The sequence below is a fragment of the Dermochelys coriacea genome, chromosome 12, assembly GCF_009764565.3.
Source record: "Dermochelys coriacea isolate rDerCor1 chromosome 12, rDerCor1.pri.v4, whole genome shotgun sequence".
Taxonomy (NCBI): Eukaryota; Metazoa; Chordata; order Testudines; family Dermochelyidae; genus Dermochelys; species Dermochelys coriacea.
In genome coordinates, this window is record NC_050079.1 from 23,418,457 (window position 1) to 23,432,390 (window position 13,934).

At 41.8% G+C, this 13,934-nt stretch overlaps 1 protein-coding gene across 2 annotated transcripts in view; it reads left to right on the forward strand.

The window, feature by feature from the left end:
- The window catches only part of TDRD12 (tudor domain containing 12), a 124,201-nt gene that overhangs the window by 46,790 nt on the left and 63,477 nt on the right, over positions 1-13,934 (forward strand). For both annotated transcript variants that reach the window (XM_038367731.2, XM_043494929.1), the window contains 2 exons: positions 3,416-3,607; positions 6,683-6,811. In XM_038367731.2, coding sequence (XP_038223659.1) covers positions 3,416-3,607; positions 6,683-6,811 — 321 coding nt within the window. The remainder of the gene's footprint in view (positions 1-3,415; positions 3,608-6,682; positions 6,812-13,934) is intronic.

Here is a 13,934-nt window from a genome sequence, read left to right on the forward strand (position 1 = left end):
GAACGTCTGAGGAACAGTGCGGGGGGGAATAACATGGGGAAATAGTTTTACTTTGTGTAACGACCCAATCACTCCCAGTCTCTATTCAAGCCTAAGTTAATTGTATCCAGTTTGCAAATTAAATTCCAATTCAGCAGTCTCTCGTTGGAGTCTGTTTTTAAAGCTTTTTTGTTGAAGGATAGCCACTCTTAGGTCTGTAATCGAGTGACCAGAGAGATTGACGTGTTCTCCAACTGGTTTTTGAATGTTATAATTCTTGACATCCGATTTGTGTCCATTTATTCTTTTATGGAGAGACTGTCCAGTTTGACCAATGTACACGGCAGAGGGGCATTGCTAGCAGATGATGGCATATACCACATTGGTAGATGCGCAGGTGAACGAGCCTCTGATAGTGTGGCTGATGTGATTAGGCCCTATGATGGTATCCCCTGAATAGATATGTGGACAGAGTTGGCAACGGGCTTTGTTGCAAGGATAGGTTCCTGGGTTAGTGGTTCTGTTGTGTGGTTGCTGGTGAGTATTTGCTTCAGGTTGGGGGGCTGACTGTAAGCAAGGACTGGCCTGTCTCCCATGATCTTTGAGAGTGATGGGTCATCCTTCAGGATAGGTTGTAGATCCTTGATGATGTGTTGGAGAGGGTTAGTTGGGGGCTGAAGGTGATGGCTAGTGGTGTTCTGTTATTTTTTTGTTGGGCCTGTCCTGTAGTAGGTGACTTCTGGGTACTCTTCTGGTTCTGTCAGTCTGTTTCTTCACTTCAGCAGCTGGGTATTGTAGTTGTAAGAATGCTTGATAGAGATCTTGTAGGTGTTTGTCTCTGTCTGAGGGGTTGGAGCAAATGCGGTTGTATTGTAGAGCTTGGCTGTAGACAATGGATCGTGTGATGTGATCTGGGTGAAAGCTGGAGGCATGTAGGTCGGAACAGCGGTCAGTAGGTTTCTGGTATAGGGTGGCGTTTATGTGACCAACACTTATTAGCACTGTAGTGTCCAGGAGGTGGATCTCTTGTGTGGACTGGTCCAGGCTGAGGCTGATGGTGGGATGGAAATGCTGAAATCATGGTGGAACTCCTCAAGGGCTTCTTTTCTATGGGTCCAGATGATGAAGATATCATCAACGTAGCACAAGTAGAGTAGGTGCATTAGGGGACGAGAGCTGAGGAAGTGCTGTTCTAAATCAGCCATAAAAATGTTGGCATACTGTGGGGCCATGCAGATACCCATCGCAGTGCCGCTGATTTGAAGTTATACATTGTCCCCAGATGTGAAATAGTTATGGGTGAGGACAAAAGTCACAAAGTTCAGCCACCAGGTCAGCCGTGACGTTATCGGGGATACTGTTCCTGACGGCTTGTAGTCCATCTTTGTGTGGAATGCTGGTGTAGAGGGCTTCTACATCCATAGTGGCCAGGATGGTGTTTTCAGGAAGATCACCAATGGATTGTAGTTTCCTCAGGAAGTCAGTGGTGTCTCAAAGATGGCTGGGAGTGCTGGTAGCGTAGGGCCTGAGGAGGGAGTCTACACAGCCAGACAATCCTGCCGTCAGGGGACCAATACTTGAGATGATGGGGCGTCCAGGATTTCCAGGTTTATGGATCTTGGGTAGCAGATAGAATACCCCAGGTCGGGGTTCTAGGGGTGTGTCTGTGCAGATTTGTTCTTGTGCTTTATCAGGGAGTTTCTTGAGCAAATGCTGTAGTTTCTTTTGGTAACCCTCAGTGGGATCAGAGGGTAATGGCTTGTAGAAAGTGATGTTGGAGAGCTGCCTAATAGCCTATTCTGACCTATTCATGATGATGACAGCACCTCCTTTGTCAGCCTTTTTGATTATGATGTCAGAGTTGTTTCTGAGGCTGTGGATGGCATTGTGTTTTGCACGGCTGAGGTTATGGGGTAAGTGATGCTGCTTTTCCACAATTTCAGCTCGTGCACGTCGGCGGAAGCACTCTATGTAGAAGTCCAGTCTGTTGTTTCGACCTTCAGGAGGAGTTCACCTAGAATCCTTCTTTTTGTAGTGTTGGTAGGAAAGACTCTGTGGGTTAGTATGTTGTTCAGAGGTGTGCTGGAAATATTCCTTGAGTTGGAGACATCGAAAATATGATTCTAGATCATCACAGAACTGTATCATGTTCATGGGGGTGCAGGGGCAGGAGAGGCTCCAAGATAGCCCAGCAGAAGAATCTGTCCTAAGAGTACAGTTGGATAGATTAACAATATTGCTGGGTGGGTTAAGGGAACCACTGTTGTGGCCTCTTGTGGCATGTAGTAGTTTAGATAGCTTAGTGTCCTTTTTCTTTTGTAGAGAAGCAAAGTGTGTGTTGTAAATGGCTTGTCTAGTTTTTGTCAAGTCCAGCCACGAGGAAGTTTGTCAGGAAGGTTGGTTTTTTATTAGAGTATCCAGTTTTGAGAGCTCATTCTTAATCTTTCCCTGTTTGCTGTAGAGGATGTTGATCAGCTGGTTGCGCAGTTTCTTTGAGAGTGTGTGGCACAAGCTGTTAGCATTAGTCTGTGTGGTATGTAGATTGTAATGGACTTTTTACCTTTAGTCCTTCCATCTGATGGGTCATCTGAGGTGGATGGGTCATTGCACAAATTAAAATTATTTCCCCATGTTATGTTTGTGGACTTCATGGGCCAATACATTTGTACTATAGACTTGAAAAGAGTTGATTCATCTCTCCACACAGATGTGTGGTAGTACTAGCTTGTCCTGTAATATCAAAAGATGCCTTTTTCTAACAAGATTCTCCAAGTGGCTCACAAAAGTAAGTCTTCCACTTAGTTTACGTTTGCTACATCTGTTATCTGTATTGATTATGGGCTTGTGTACACAGTGCATTAGTCTGCACCAGAGGAGAGTAAATTCTAGTGCTCACTAGCATGTTGTGCACTAACTGTCCCATGTGGACCCTGCTGGTGTACACTAAAAGTCCCTCCTAATGAGCGCTAATGTAGTCTCAACACACACTTGGAAACTTTTAATGTATGCCAGCAGGGTCCACATGGGACAGTTAATGCATGACATGTAGTTGCGCATTAGAATTTACTCCCCTCTGGTGTGGACTAAAGCATTGTGTAGACAAGCCCTATTCCTGTTTATAGGCTGAGAGAAGAGGGACTTACTACTAGGCAGAATTATTCACTGGTAATATTTTGTCTTTGTACTCTCTTCTGACATACTAAATATCCACTTTCCCCTCTGTTTCAAGATGCTGCTTCACCCAGTACTATAAAAAATAGCTCTTCTTGCTTTGGAAGAATCTAACAGGGAAGAAGTAGATTGGCTGGTGCTTATATATGAATAACAATTCTTTTGCTTTCTTGCTTGATCAATGCTGCCTCCACTGACTTTTTCTGATCATAGAATGGAACAAAAGAAAACTTGCCAAAAAGTAATTCATACTCCTGTTTTATAGATATTTACTATATTAGAGTATTACAAGAAAACAATTACTGTTGAAGAGCGGGAATCAGCACCACATCAAATTGTTGCTGTTGGAAATCACTGGAATAAACATATAGAACATTTAACAAAAGAGTTCATGAATGATCCTTACATTGTGATAACAGCTATGGAAGAAGCTTCCATATATGGAAATGTGCAACAGGTAAAAACCCAGAGATTATGCTTTTCTTCCAGGTTAAAGTTGTATACCGGGATTCTTTATATTTAGTAACAATTTGCATTACAATGACAGGTTATGTATGCACATGTATGTATTTTTGTTTGCTCAAAAATAGGAAAACATTCTATAGTTTTACCATAGTAGGATGTAGAAAAGATAACAAGGGAAGTTTATTTTAGAAATGGTAACAGAAGAATGCAAAAATGTGTGTGTTCACTGTCTAATTTGAGATTTTAATAGTACAAAGTCTGTAGATGAATTGCTTAAAATTTCTACAGCTTTGCTTTCTAGGGCTACGCGCTACAGATAAGGTCTTTTATTATTATTTATGACTTAAAAGTTTCAATTAGGGTAACTTTATTCTTCTAGCCGAAATTCCCCCTGCACTTTCAGTTGTAGGTAGCATTTGCTTCCTATTTTCTAACTTTTGTTTGTTCTGTTTTATTTATTTAGATATGACACATGGGGGAGGAAATGTCTATCCAGAGTGCTAAACACCGTTAACATAATTTTAAAAATACAATATCATAATGTCAGCTTTCCCCAACGCGTGACATTAAATCAAATAGTATCTCAAGATATTTACTAGGATTGTCAATTTTTAATTGCAGTTAATTCATGCGATTAACTCAAAAAAAAATCACAATTAAAAAAATTAATCATGATTAATCTGTTTTAACTGCATAGTTAAACAAAAGAATACCAATTGAAATTTATTAAATATTTTGGATGTTTTTTCTACATTTTCAAATATATTCTGTTGTAATTGAAATCAGTGTATATTTTTATTACAAATATTTGCACTGTAAAAACAATAAAAGAAATAGTATTTTTCAGTTCACCTCATACAAGTACGGTAGTGCAATCTTAAGGAGATAATGCTGCCCTCTTCTTGTTTATAATGTCACCAGAAAGTGAGATCAGTTATTTACATGACCCTTTTGTAGCTGGCATTGCAAGGTATTTATGTGCCGGATATGTTAAATATTCGTATGCCCGTTCATGCTTTGGCCACCATTCCAGAGGACATGCTTCCATGCTGATGACGCTTTTTTTAAAAAAAATGCGTTAATTAAATTTGTCTCTTTACTCCTTGTATGTCCCTGCTCAGTTTTACCCGCATTCTGCATATATTTCATGTTATAGCAGTTTTGGATGATGACCAAGCATATGTTCATTTTAAGAACACTTTCACAGCAAATTTGACAAATGCAAAGAAGGTACCAATGTGAGACTTCTAAAAATAGCTACAGCACTTGACCCAAGGTTTAAGAATCTGAAGTGCCTTCCAAAATCTGAGAGGGATGAGGTGTGGAGCATGCTTTCAGAAGTCTTAAAAGAACAACACTCCCTAATGTGGAAACTACAGAACTCAAACCATCAAAAAAGAAAATCAACCTTCTGCTGGTGGCATCTGACTCAGATAATGAAAATGAACATGTCAGTCTGTACTGCTTTGGATTGTTATCAAGCAGAACCCATCATCAGCATGGACACGTGTCCTCTGGAAGGGTGTTCGAAGCATGAAGGGACATATGAATCTTTAGCACATCTGGCACATAAATATCTTGCTATGCTGGCTATAACAATGTCATGAGAACACCTGTTCTCACTTTTAGGTGATATTGTAAACAAGAAGCAGAGAGCATTAGCTCTTGCAAATGTAATCAGATTTGTTTGTCTGTGCAATTAGCTGAACAAGACTGAATGGACTTGAAGACTCTAAAATTTTATATTGTTTTATTTTTGAATGCAGGTTATTTTGTACATAATTCTACATTTACAAGTCCAACTTTCATGATAGAGATTGTACTACAGTACTTGTATTAGGTGAATTGAAAAATACTTTTTCTTTTGTTTTTTTACAGTGCAAATACTTGTAATAAAATAAATAAAGTGAGCATTTGTACACTTTATATTCTGTGTTGTAATTGAAATTAATATATTTGAAAATGTAGTATAAATTCAAAAATATTTAAAATAAATGGTATTCTATTATTAAATAGTGCGACTAATCGTGATTAATTTTTTTAATTGCTTGACAGCCCTAATATTTACAAATACCAACAGTTATCCATACCCTGTTCCCCAAAAACGGGGATGAAAAGATGGGCATTGCAGGGTTCCCTGAAGGTCAGCAAACTTGGGATTTTTTGGATCAAGGAAAACGTGAATTTAAAAGTTGAGGAGAAGAGAGTGAAAGAAGAGAATGTCTGCTAGTAGGTAGTCTGCTAGTCTGTCCCTCTTTTATACTGAGGAGACTCCAGCTGCAGAGCCTCTGCTGACTGTCACTGCATATTGTTATGTGGGGTTATGCAAGGTGCAGTTCTGTCCCAGGTTTGGTTTCATTTCAGGGAAGGAGTTGGCATACTTAAAGTGCTTTGTAGGTTTAGAGGTATTATTAATTCCATTGATTTTAAATATAGGAAATGTCACCTGAATCAGTAATATCTCCAAAATCATAATGCATTCTAAGTGCACCTTCTGTATATGAAATAGAAGTGATGTTTGTATAGCCTGTGCACAGTTGCAACAATTGGCATGAGCTGAGGTGTTCTTACTTAGAGTTTGTAGATAGGAACGTTTTGAGGATATCGAGCAACTATTGTACGTAGTATAGATATGCCTTAATTGTGTGTAAAAGAATCCATTATCTGTATAGTTACATAAATAGTTACAATACAAAGGTTTTATTGGCATTAATTTTGGAGGTTAATTAATAGAAAGGCAGGTATGGTGGTCAAAGATGCATGATACATCAATTTATCACATGCATATTGCCTTCGATTATGTGGGTGGGTTGTGGCTGTGTGTACACCACATATGGATTTATCATGGCAATATTGCTACTAGCTAAACCATCTTATTTACAACAAGTATAGGATTAGATAGGTGCAGCTTCATAACTAGTATTGATTTATGCTTTTTGATTCAGGTAGTATTAGTGCAATATATAAATGCACAAAATGCTCTGAGAAAGAACAGATATATAGCAAAATTTTTGTATGTTACGAGGCTGCTTTGTTCTACTTGACTTTATTTTGTCACTTTTATTAGGTGGTGCAACTTTGCTTGAACTGTGAGAGAACCTCTGTATTACTCCAGATACTGGATTTTACTCCCAGTAAAACTCAGAAGACCCTGATTTTCACTAATTCTGTGGATGAGACAGAAATGGTCTATAAGGTGAGTATTACAAATATTTAACTATTAACCTATAATGTATATACTGATATGGAATGTGTTTTAAGTAGCAAGGTACAATAAGCTATAGTAATATTGTCTTGGCTTCTGAGCAGAGAGGAAGAGTTTGGACTTCTGGAAGGGGTTTTTCACTACGGGAGAGAAATGATACTCTCTCCTCAGTTCTTTTGCTCAAACTTTCCAAAGCCTTTTTTAGCCATTTATAAAGTATATTTGAGATTTCCTAACACCATCATATAATATCATGTTTTCAGTTGCAAAAGTTTGGCAAAGCTATAAGCCATTCAGGATGAAATTTTCTATGGTGGATCTCACTGAAGTTGACCCTTTTTTTTTTTTTTTTTATGGTAGTAAGTTTCAGCAAAAGTTGTTTCCAAGAATGAATTGTGAGAAAGCGTTTGGTTCTGTTTAGCCCATGTTCAGTTCTTAGAACCATTTCACTGAGAGTCCACACAAAAATTTTGCTATGTTAAATCTCTGAAAATTGCAATTTATACATACTCAGTGGGAGTTTGCTAGAGGCTGGCTGGCAGAAAATTTCTCCCAAGATTGTGTCTGCACTGAGTGTGTTGCATCTCCACATTACTTCAGTGTGCCAACTGGACTGAGTATGATCCATAGCAGGGCTACAGGGACCAAGCAGATCTTTCCTGCAATTTTTCCTGGACTGAGTGTGGCATCAGGTACCAGAATTCAGAGCTCTCGGTGCACTTCTTGCTGTCGCCCAAGCAGCATGAAGGAGGAGGACGCAAGCTAACTTGCTCAAGTGAAAAGGGGTGGAGGTGACAGAGGTAGGCTATGGGATACTTACTATAGGAGCTGAGGGGGACAAGGATAGATTTGAGGGTATAGAGGCAGTGGTAGCTTGGGGATAGGCAACATGCTAGGGTAGACAAAGCATAAGAATAGATAGCCACACCCCTTCCAAAACCTTGACTAGAACCCAGGATCCTTAAATACTGAGAAATGTTAGGCTGTGAACATGTCAGTTTGGGCCCCAAGAATTAGTGGACAATTTTGACCTTAATTTGGAGGTCACCGTTCTGTAAAGTGAGTATACTATTTTACCTCAGAGGGGTGTTGTAAAGGTAAATTGATGTTCGTGAAGCACTCAGAGGCTACTGTGGGAAGCATAATAGAAAAGCCTATAAGGAAATAAATACTGTATTCAAAGCAGGGTTTGTGTTGCAGTGGTAAATGCAGTCTGGGGCCAAACAGTGAATGTGTATAAGAAGACAGATTGAATAAGCTACCCTGTTAGTGATAGCACCATCTTCTACTGCACCTAATGAGGCAGGGCCATGTAGTATGTGATCATGCAATTAAAAATATACAAAAGTTTGTAAAGGAGTACAAAGGAATATCACAAGCATGTAGGGACAAATTCAGAAAGTCTAAGGCACAAAGTGAGTTCTATGTGTATAGCTATCCAACATCTTGACAGATGAAAGGAAACATGACAAAGTCAGTCAGTGGCGTTTGACTGTAGTGTGGGAGAAGAGCCCAATGTGCATATGGCAGACCTCCCCAGAGTGGCTACAGGTCCACTCGCAAGATGGAGGTCGGAGCACACTCTGCTTCTTGGCTCGCCTGTGAGCTCTCTGATGGCTCTCCATGATGACTGCGTCAGCCTTGACCCAGCTTCTCCAGAGCGAGCAGTTGTGGGCAGGGTTTTCCCAATTGTCAGTGGGAATGCTGAATCTCTTGAGACCTTGCTTGACCGTGTCACTGTATTGGAGCTTTGGCCTTCCTCTGCATTGCAAGTAGTATTTTAGTTGGCCAGAGATCACAGCCTTTGGCAGACTATTTTGAGGCATACGCTCCACGTCTCTTAAAGCCTGTGAGCGCCAGCATAGGCTGTAGGCCAGTTCTCTCAAGGATCTCATTGTTAGTGATCTGTTGGTTTCAAGTGACTCCAAGGATTTTTCTGAGACTGCGAAGGTAGAAACTTCAAGCTTCACTCCTGCTAGGAGTATGTGACCCAGCTTTTACTGCCATAAAGGAGGGTACTGAGGACGCAAGCCTGAAAAACGGGCACCTTTGTATTCCCGGTTAGCAGCTTGTTCCAGACACGAGATAAGTTTGCCAAAGGTGACAAAAGCTTTGCCAATTCTTGCATCAAATTCTCTATCAAGGCTAAATGAGCTAGTTAAAGTTGAGCAAAGATAGCGGAAGTGATCCACGTTGTCCAGAGCTTCATTATTGACGTAGATTTTGGTGGGCTGTTGGTGCCCTGTGACTTAACAGCTTTTCTCTTAGTACTGATTACTATGCAAAATTTGATACATTCTTCAGAGAACTTATTTATCATGAGTCCCATGTAGCAAGGGACATAAAAGGCAATAAAAAGAGGTTCTATAAATTACATTAGGAATAAGAGAGAGACAAAGGAAAGTGTAGGTCCTCTACTTAGTGGGGAAGGAGAGCTAATAACGGACAATACCAAGAAGGTAGAGGTGTTCAATGCCTCTTTTTTTCATTTTTCACTAAAAAAGTGAATTGGGACTGGATACATGAATACAATTGATGTTAATGACGAGGAAGGAAATATTTAGATAAGTAAAAGGTATTCTAGTCAGCAGGGCCTGATGAAATGCATCCTAGGGACCTTAAGTAACTAGCTGAAACAATCTCAGAACCATTAGCAATATCTTTGAGCATTTACGGAAGATGGTACATGTCCCAGAGGACTGGAGAAGGGCAAACATATTGCCTATCTTTAAAAAGCTGAACAAAGAGGACCCTGAGAATTATCAACCGGTCAGCCTAACTTTGGTACCTGGAAAGGTATTGGTACAAATTCTTAAGCAAATATTTTGTTAGCACCTAGAGTATAATAGGGTTATAAGGAATTGGTAACATGAATTTGTCAAGAACAAATCATGCCAAACCAACCTAATTTCCTCCTTTGACAGGGTTAGTGGATGGGGGAAGCAGTAGATGGGATATGTTTTCATTTTAGTAAAGCTTTTGACACAGTCTCACATGATATTTTCATGAGCAAACTAGGGAAATGTGGTCTAGATCGGGGGTCTCAAACTCAAATGACCACGAGGGCCACATGAGGACTAGTGCATTGGCCCGCGGACTGCATCACTGAGACTCCGCCCATGCTCTGCCTCTTCCCACCCTTCCCTGCCCCCATTCAACCCCTTCCCTGAAGTCCCCACCCCAAGTCCGCCCCCTCCCTGCCCCCACGGGTGCAGGAGGGGTGTGGGGTGTGCAGGGAGTTGAGGTGCAGGGGACTCAGGGCAGGGAGTTGGGGTGTGGGGTGCAGGAGGGATGAGGGGTGTGGCAGGGGGCCAGGGTGCTGGGGTACTAGGGGGACATACTGGTGGGGTCCCATAGAGGTATGTCCTGGCTCTGGTACTATTCAGTATCTTCAATAGTGACTTGAATAATGGAATGGAGACTATGCTCATAAAATTTGTGGATGACACCAATGTTAGGGAAAAAGGTTTCCCTCTCGTCTAGGGTTAAGAGGGTTACCTTCCCGAGACTTCTGATTAGCCAAACACAGAGTTGTGGCTCTTAGACAAAAAGAGGCACTTTAATGCTATCAAGTATAACAGCTGAAGGGCTCACCAATTTCCTACACAGAGGAAAATGACGAAGCCCTGAACAAAGAACAAGGTTGAGCTTATATAGCTTGGCTCAGCATAAATTGTGACATTTCTTCCAGTTCAAACCAGTTAAACCCAGTCTGTTTGAGTCCTGTGGTACGAACGTGGAGGCTTATATCCTTATAAGGAGTTCTTTCCCCGCGCAGGAAGTAAAGGTTACACACAGTTCAAATTCTTTCTACCCATAAGCATAGAGAAAAGACAGAAGCATAGTTTTACATGATTGTTTTTTTTTTCCCTATCATCAATCTGGGAACAGTTGGCACTTTGGAGGACATAGTTAGAATACAAAATCATCTTGATAAAGTAGAGAATTGGTCTGAAATTAACAGATGACATTCAATAAAGACATGTGCAAAGTACTACACTTAAGCAAAGATCAAAATCATAACTACAAGATGGGGAATAAGTGGCTAGACAGTAGTTTTGCTGAAAAGAATCTGGGGTTTATAGTGGATCACAAATTGAATATGAGTCAATGATGTGATGCAATTAAGAAAAAGGCTAATATAATTCTGTTGCGTATTAATAGGAGTGTTGCTTGTATGACATGGGAGGTCATTGTCCTGCTGTACTTGGTACTAGTGAGTTCTTTGATGATGCTGTGGATGCTCCAGTTCAGGTGTTCGTGCATCCTTGTGCTCGTAATTGAAGATTTGTGGTAGCTGTGCCCAGTTGAGTTGCACATGTGTGGTCCCTCTGACCTCAGGTGGTTATCTGATGCTGTTTGCCTGCCCCCCACTCAGTTCCTTCTCTACTGCCTTTGGCTTGAATAAGAGCAGCTAGCAGCACCTCAGTGTCCTTTACTGTTAGCAAAGTTTTAGCTAGTTAGCCATAGTTTCTTAGTTGTTAGTATTCTTCCATGTTAATTTTCTTTCGGGGGGGGGGGGGGAGTATCTTTTCCCCTTAGATTAGAAAGTTAGCTTTCCAGTTGGTATCAGTTACAGTAGAAATTTTAGTTTTCCCTCCTGTGGGGGGGAACACTTCTCTGAGGGGAATGCCTGGTTCCCTGGTCTTTAAATGCTGCCTCACCTGCAGACTTTCAATACCCATCTCAGACAGGCACTATGTGTGTGTTCTGCCTCGGCAAGACACACATTCCTCAAAAGTGCTTGCGCTGTCACAACCTAAAAGTCTGGACCAGGAAAGCAAGAGACCTTGCTTCAGGATAGAGGTCACCCATGGTCACTTTCAGGATAGAGGTCACCCATGGCAACCTCTGACAGGGCCATACCTCCATGGATCAGACTCAACACCACCCTGCTAAGAAGGGGGCAAAAAAAAAAGTGAGTCACCATGTCTCCATCCTGGGAATCAGTCAAGAAATAGCATTCCGCAAATGGTATTGCCCACTGGCACCGACCGCACCAACCTTTTCTGTGTCCAAAGTTGTGGGACCTTCAGGTACCATGGGTACAGAGAGAGCAGAAGACCCTAAGCATGCTAGCTCTGATACAGGCAATAAGGGGAAAGTGAAACTCCATGCCATCAGCACTTCTGCAGCCGATGGTGCCACCTAGTGCTGGCAACACTCATTTGATGTACAAACCGCACCGACAGTGATGCTGCAACAGTTGGTACCAACTGCTATGACTTCAGTGGTACTAATGCCACCAACACTGCAGCAATTCCTGTGTCAGAAGGACCTCATTATCATCTTGACGCTGGAGACGCCTATTCTCAGTACCAACATTACTCCAACACCCTTGGTACTAAGCCACCTCATCACTCTGCCTCCAGCTGATCCCCCATCCTCATGTGATGAAGAGGATGAGGATGAAGGGGAAATATACTCCACACAACATTCTTCCCACATTCATGCTCTCATCAGACCAGATCTTCCGCACAGGAGTTACTCTGGTGAACCTAAGGATCATCACTGGTATGGGGCACCCCTGGATGCCACGATGCCCTTTTCGATAGAGTGGCTGTATTGGAGCCCATGGGTGGCATGTCCCCCACAACACAAACTTGCCAGTCCAGCCAGAGTGAGCACACTTCATTCACCCTCACCTTTTGGTACTGGGTCCACCCGAACCTACGGGGCTGAAGAAGAGGAATTCTCTGACGAGGAAACGACACTAGTAACCCACTTCTCCTCATCTTCCCCTGACAACTCCATCATGCCACCATCTCCCAATGCGGAAGATGATTTCAAACAATTTCAGGACCTTTATAAGAGAGTTGTGAGCTCACTGGACGTTTCACTAGAAGAAGTCCAGGAAGCATAGCATAAACTCCTAGACATTTTACAGACATCAACCTTGTCCAAAATCGCTGTTCCCACGAATGATGTGATTATGGAAACAGTTAAATCAATCTGGCAGACTCCAGCAACAATCCCGTCTACTTGCAAGTGGTCTGATTAACAAAATATTATGTGCCTGCGAAGGAAATAGTTCCTTTTCTTGCACCGAATGCCAAATTCTTTGGTGGTGGATGCGGTCAGTGAATGGGGCATTCAACACCCCCAAAATATACCATATGACAGGGATTGGAAGAGACTATTTTTTTTGGCCGTAAGGCATACTCTTCTGCCACTCTCTACACCTCGGGATTACAAAGCATTACTCGCCAAGTTTGACCACAATAACTACTCCAAACTCTCCGAATTTATTGAATTTATCCTGAAGAGAGAAAAGAACAATTCAAGTCCATTATTTCAGAAGGACAACTCCTCACCAGGACTGCATTACAGGCCGCCCTGGATTCTGTAGACATGGCAGCCAGGTCCATAACCACTGCAGAAGTGATGCGAAGGACTTCTTGGTTATATCTTTCTGGATTTCCCAGAGAGGTGCAATCAGTGCTTGAAGATCTGCCATTCGAAGGACCAAAACTCTTTGCAAGAGCTTGCAAGATGAGTCCCTTCACGTGCTTAAGGAATCGAGGGCGACACTGAGATCCGTAGGCATCTATATACCTGGGACCAAGAAAAGACAGGGTAAATAGTATAACCCATAGAGATTCTGGTTCACTTCTTGTACGCAGCCCCACAGACAATATTAACAACAGGGCCGAAAAGAGAGACCTACAGGGAGGCGACAAGTCCCACCGCCATCTGCTACGTCTCAACACCCAGCATCTAGACAGCAAATTCGAGACTTTGGTTGAGAGTCCAAGATACCCCACTTCTTTTAGTGTTGGAACCACCGATCATCTTCCAACCATTCGGACATCGTTTAACTCCTTTTTAACCAATCTGGCAGTCCATAACAACACTACTGCTAGTGCAAGAACTAGAATTATTTGGAGCCTACCTCAGTTCTCCTGTGGTGACGCCTTCTCTACCACAAGAACAATTCCTAACTTTAACCAATCTGATCTCCACAACACTAAACAGTCTGCAGGTAACTGCCAGGACTTGTCTGCAACTGTTGGGCCACATAGCTATCATGACTTTCATTGTCAAGCATGCGAGACTACACATATGGTATCTACAATCCTGGCTCTGGACGATCTTTATCCCACACAGGCACAAT